The sequence below is a fragment of the Rhagoletis pomonella genome, unplaced genomic scaffold, assembly GCF_013731165.1.
Source record: "Rhagoletis pomonella isolate Grant_MI unplaced genomic scaffold, Rhpom_1.0 Rhpom_scaffold_00006, whole genome shotgun sequence".
Lineage (NCBI taxonomy): Eukaryota > Metazoa > Arthropoda > Insecta > Diptera > Tephritidae > Rhagoletis > Rhagoletis pomonella.
In genome coordinates this window covers 76,527,348-76,533,230 of record NW_023458560.1, presented here as the reverse complement: position 1 = coordinate 76,533,230, position 5,883 = coordinate 76,527,348, and the positions used below count along the sequence as shown (strand labels likewise).

The 5,883-nt window shown below is 36.0% G+C and overlaps 1 protein-coding gene across 1 annotated transcript; it reads right to left on the bottom strand.

Moving 5' to 3' along the window:
• Nucleotides 1–302: 302 nt before the first annotated feature.
• Nucleotides 303–2,660, bottom strand: LOC118742123 (esterase E4-like). The gene is made up of 4 exons (XM_036474083.1): nt 1,652–2,660; nt 802–1,116; nt 613–739; nt 303–551 (listed from the first exon to the last, which is right to left on the bottom strand). Exons 1-4 carry the CDS (start codon nt 2,658–2,660, stop codon nt 332–334), a joined length of 1,671 nt encoding a protein of 556 aa, XP_036329976.1. The 3' UTR covers nt 303–331.
• Nucleotides 2,661–5,883: the final 3,223 nt, after the last annotated feature.

Sequence of the window (5,883 nt, the reverse complement as noted above, 5' to 3'; positions counted from 1 at the left end):
ATACTAATGCATGAAAATCCTAACCTCAAAAAAATCACCCGTTAGCTATAACAACCCAATAGTCCAATTAGTATTCCTTGAGAGCCCGTTTACGTAATAGGTTTAAAGAGCGCTTGCAACATTCGTGAATAGCTCGTTTCCCGAGACACGGTCAAGTCAGGGACTCAGCACACGTCGGCGATCGCAGCTGCGTTTTTCGAGGCGTTTTGGTATAAAATTTTGACTGTGATAGAAGAAGTATTTTTTATTTTTATAGTTTCGAACATGCAAAATTTAATGAGTACAATGAGCCACTACACTTTTGCACCACCTTTTTCTTAAAACGAACTGCTTAAAATAAAATATTCCATGCAGCGGCAAATGCCAGCAGCACTACAGCAGGAAGCTGTATAGCAGCACTACTTTCCGCAAGCGGAAACAATTTATCCCACAAAGCATAGCGGTCCACATAGAAGGGATTGCCCGTAGATGGACTCGAGTTGATGTACATAACAACGGTATTATTTGAAGTAAAAGGTGGCCAAGTAACATTCTCTATAACTGGTGGTGAGCTGTGGGAAAAAAAGTTTTTTATTTGTGAAATTATGCTTCATTAAACTAAGTTTTACTCACCCATTTGCGGCGAATGAGGCAAACAAATTAGCCATTCGTTCGACCATAAAAATATCTGTGGAATTTTCGTTCACTTCGAAGTTTCTGCGTTTCAAAACATAGAAAAGATCATCCCCATGACCGACGCCTGCGTTTTTTAAATTAAAAGAAAAATAATGGTAACAATCTCTTCCTGTTTTCTGCACTTACCTTGCGGGTTTCCAGCTCCATCTGGAAACAGTGACTTTTCACCAACGTAGTCAAAACGGTAATAATAGACATTCGTGTGATCTTTTGCCAACTGTACCAGCCTATGCACGCCACGCCCGATAAGAGAATCCGAAAAGATTTGGCCGAGTCCGAGGAGATTATTAGGGTCCATGATGGTGTCATTGTAATAAAACTGACGTATGCTCTTCGCTCGCTCATCATCGTTGCCGGTGCTATTGAATTCAAGGAACTCCCTTGCATAAAGTCCAAAGTTCTTATCGATGTCAGCAAGCAGGTCGGTGTTACCTTCTAATACTACAAAAAAAGAACGCAATTTAGGGAAGAAATATGTTAGCATTGCCCCTTCGGTTATTTATTGTTTATTGTTTTTTATAAAAGTGTAGCTCGTTATCTAACAAAGGCCATGTAAGTCATAATTTAAAACTTTGTACACAAATTTGGGAAATTCGACAAATTTCCATCAAAGTTTGGAGCTTTTTAATTGGATTTTATAGAAGCATACTGAGTATGCAGATTTGTAGCCCATTCAATTTTAGTAAATGAGTGTTGCTCATTTTTCCAAAACATACTTTGTATGATAGAAAGTACGTAAAAAAATGCTAAAAATCAACGGGAAGGCCTAGCTACTTTAAAGTTGCACTTGAATGTACTAAAATTTAAGGAACTACAAAACCGCATACAAAGAAAAGAATTCTAAAAAAATAAAAATAAAAAACCCCATTTTTTAAATAAGGAAAAAATAGAAAATCTTCTGTTTCGCCACCGTATATAGAATATGTACATTATGTTTAAAAATATCTTTGGGTTTCAAAATGAAACGTGCACTTACCCTGTGGATGGAAATCGAATTCATCTCGAGTAACACCAGTCATGATTGGCACACGATTAAACCTGTTTCCACCTATTGCCTCGCTAGGATGTTCCAATATAAAATTGCCGTCAATTTCACAGTTCCACTTAGAATTTACCAATCCATAGTTCTCCCATCTCACAGTCGCATTAACTATCACTTCCCAACTAATCTGCCTTAAGCAATTCAGTAAAAATTTAGTTTCGTACTTGGGACATCCAAGATCATGAGCGAGTTTTCGGCTCCAATATACATTGTCTAGATTATATTCACTTGTCGAACTTGCACTCATCGCGATGACACCGTGGAAGAGACCTGCCGATAACGGCGATGCCATATGCAAAGTTACTGCAAAACCTCCAGCACTCTGACCGAGGAGTGTGACCCTTTTTGGATCCCCACCAAAGTTCTGAATATGTTCGTTCACCCACTTGAGTGCCAAAACTTGATCTAAATGACCATGGTTTACGTGCGCCTCTGCGGCGCCTGTGCTTAGGAAACCGAAAGGGCCGATACGAAAGAAAACGCTCACTAGCACTACATTCTCATCGAGTAAGTACTGCGGCCCAGCGTCGTATTCACTATTTGCACTTCCATAGCTATTGGCACCACCGTGTATGTAAACGATCACTGGATTTGATGCCGTCTCATTCTTGGTGTAAACGTTCAGTGACAAACAGTCTTCGTCCATTAACGCTCCTGTAAGCTGCTGTGGGCACATCGGACCATCCGCTAAGGCATCTAGCGTGCCATTCCATGGTTGCACTGGCTGAGGTGCTGCAAATCGTCGTGATCCGATAGGCGCTTCGGCATAATATATACCACGGTAGGCGTAGATATCTCGTCCTTTACGGGTGGTCAGTACACTGCCGCGTATCGTACCAAGTGAAGTTACTATGAGAGGTGCTTCTTGCGCTGTGACTGCTTGTTGGTCTAAGAATTGCGCGGAAAATAGCAAAAAATTGCAAAGCAAAATTATACCCACCATTGCGGTGGTCGGACACTTTTTTGTAGATGCATTTTGAAGTCTTATCGGTACGTTTCTAGAAATAAATTGATTTTAATGTCAAGGGATTTCATCGCATAGAAGTTATCTCAATGATCAATGCATTTTGTTCCTAAAGCTACAAGAGATTTTATATGAAGTGCTAATTTTTCGTTCTTCAAATCGAAATTTGGCAACGAGTACTAGCCCTGGATATCACAAATTGTTTCTAAACTATGCTGAAAACTCTTGAGTCAGTGCCGTAGTGCCCCACTAAGACCAACCCTCCAACCGCTTAGCTAGTGCAGCCTTCTCAAGTGAGTTAGGCCAGATTAGGGAAAAATTAAGTTTAATTTTCCGAGCAGAAAATTAAAAATTTAAAACGTAACGATTATTTTCTGAATAAAAAATAAAAATCAAAAAATAATTATTAAACTTGATTTTTATAAGTAAAAATTAAAAAAATAAAAATCAGTGCCGCTGAAGGTATTCCGAGTAATAAGAAATATATTGGTTGTTATGCGATTTTATGCGTTGAAATTTCAAAAATAATCGTTGTTTGCGGTCCCTGCTCTTTAGACTCGAAAGCTCTCTTTGTGTGTGAAATATGTACATACATATGTGATTTATCTTTTGTTAAATCAAGCACGTATTTACTCTTATTTATATCAGTAAGCAAACCACTATTTTAAGTAAGAATCAACCAATTGAAAAAAAAAATATAATTTATTATTACCCAGACAGAGGGAAGTGGACTAATCAAATTTCAGTTACTCATTTTTCATTTATAACTATTTTTGGTTACTTTTTCCTAAGAACTATGTACAGACTCGAAGCTACTTAAGAAGCTTATCATTCATAAATGTGATTGCTTTATTTATTATAAGTACTTCACATTTATGTAGTGAGGTACGTACAGTGGAATGGAATGAAAACCTTTTCTGTGCAAAATTAAAGAGTGCTTTAAAAACGTACCATTTAAACCACTGTTCTTGCAAAAACTATTGTGCAATATAAGGAAGAATAAATCTGGTAAATTAGCTCCTTCTTAACCGAGTCGTTTTTTTTTAATCCTTTCACGACCTTTGTACTTAATTTTGTCTGCTTTGTTAATTACCTCAAGCAGCGATCAATGTGTAGCACTTATTGTGTATTGACTACTTATACAATACAATACTCGTAGGTATATAAAAAAATTAACTTAAAAAGTGGTTATTTCAAAACACAGCGCTACAAAAAAAAAAAATAAATAAAAAGGACGAAATGTACCCGAAACAAAACTTAGTGTAGGTTCCAGTATAGGGTCGAGTATAATATGAAAATAGATTTCTTTTAGTTCCATTTTTATTATTCCATTTATATTATTATTTTTATTATTTTAAAACAACTGTTATGTTCGGACTTGGTGCACTTGTCTATTAAGATCTTGACTATTTATCCTCCGATTTTCAAAAGCAAAGCAATGTTTTGCAAAAGAGATTTATAGAATGATTTATTTTGGAACGAATTTCCGTCATCCCTTGTCAAGTTTGGTTTGCAGACAAACCGGTTTCGGCGTTGTGCCATCTTCAGTGTCATTTTTCGTTCTGTCTGGTCCGAGATTTGTCTCTAATTTATGTTCATTTATTTAGGTAATGTGATTTTCGTCGATGATTAATTACTAGATATGCCATGGTGCCCATTTTTTTGAAGCAGGTAATAGGTTCATCTTTGCTGTTTCGATATTAACATCCATTATGTTGTCGCTGTATGGTTTTTGCCTGCAGGTAGGTAAAAGTCAGTGATTTTTGCCCTGGGGGTGATTTATAGAACTTTAAAATTATGTATAACAATATATAGTTAAACTTAGCTTGTGGGCAGGTTTCACTGGATAAATTTTGATAAGCCCCTATTTTTCTTAATTTTTTCTAGTTTGACCTCCCTAATTTAAAAAATTTCTATGAAAGTTAAAAAAATGTGTAGTATTGAACTAAAAGAATAATTATTTTCGAATAAATTGTTATCTCACCTAATGAAATTGCGAAAAAATTGGACTTTCAGATTTTTTGAGCAGCGTGGCTAAGGAATTTATCAATGTTTATTCAAAATGGATATGCATATTCAATGACTTCTGCAAAAAAATCGTTTTTTTTAATAATAATTTGGGAAAATTGGCAACGTATCGCCCACGTATATCATATATGCGTGTCTCAAAAACTTCTTCACCGATCTCGATTCAATTTGATATACACACTGTACGTAGCCTAATTAAATCTCCTGTTTTCGAAGGCATTTGAGTAGCCATAAACCGCACAGTGATTCATTTTAGGAATAACAGAGGAGGAAAAAATTACGAAGCAAAAATTGCCTTAGTACCGGGTTTCGATACCTACTCAGTACTTGGTTCAAAAGTATCGTTACCAAAAATACTTGGTATCGAACGAAAGATATAAAGTATTTGCTAGTATCATTTCATCCCTAGCGCCAACATCACTGTAAAATTTAAATCTCATTGCATTCTCTATTTGATCTAGCTGTCAGTGATTTAGTGATCACTGTTCAAATCGTTCTGTAATTACAAGTTTTGAAATGTCGAACAAAAGAGGTGCTATTTAGGAATTGCATCGCCAAGGAATAAAACAATGAGAAATTGTTCGGTTGCTCGAAGTTCATCGCCATACTGTTTCCAAAGAAATTCAGCGGTTGAATGAACTTGGCCATGAAGGTGATCATAGGGGATGTGGAAGAACCGCCAAATAATTAAAAAGCGAGTTCTGCGAAATTCAAGGCTTTCGATAAGAAAAATTGCCCGCAAAACTAGCATTGGTCGTGAAACTGTTCGTCAAATTCCGAAAAAGGAGCTTCACATTAAGCCGTACAAAATTCCAAGAGCCCAGTTGCTTATGGATGATAACAAAAAGTACGGTTGGAAAGACGTCGACAACTCTAGCGTCGTGCCGCAAATGCTCGTTGGGAAAAATTCCCAGCTTTACAAATGGATTCACATGTACACACGAATTTGTATATTCTTTGCGAAATATCGTTAATATTTTTAAATGTACAGTGTGTACGTTCATATGTATATCATCGGCCTTATTTTTAACACTTAAGATAGATATAAAATTTGTTGGAAAGAAAAAACTTTTATGAAATTTATAATTTATCTATCTTAAAGAAGGTTCTATTTTTTTTTTGTTATTCAAACTCTGACTAAAAATTTCACAAATCTTTACTTAAAACGAATTGC

What these genes read in the sequence shown, in the direction of transcription:
- LOC118742123 (XM_036474083.1), bottom strand. Translation starts at nt 2,660, where the DNA reads ATGGTGGGTATAATTTTGCTTTGCAATTTTTTGCTATTTTCCGCGCAA. An exon ending in ATTCGATTTCCATCCACAGG is followed by an intron (nt 1,117 to 1,651) that starts GTAAGTGCACGT and finishes CTTTTTTTGTAG; the next exon opens with TATTAGAAGGTAACACCGAC. An exon ending in GCCTCATTCGCCGCAAATGG is followed by an intron (nt 552 to 612) that starts GTGAGTAAAACT and finishes TTTTTCCCACAG; the next exon opens with CTCACCACCAGTTATAGAGA.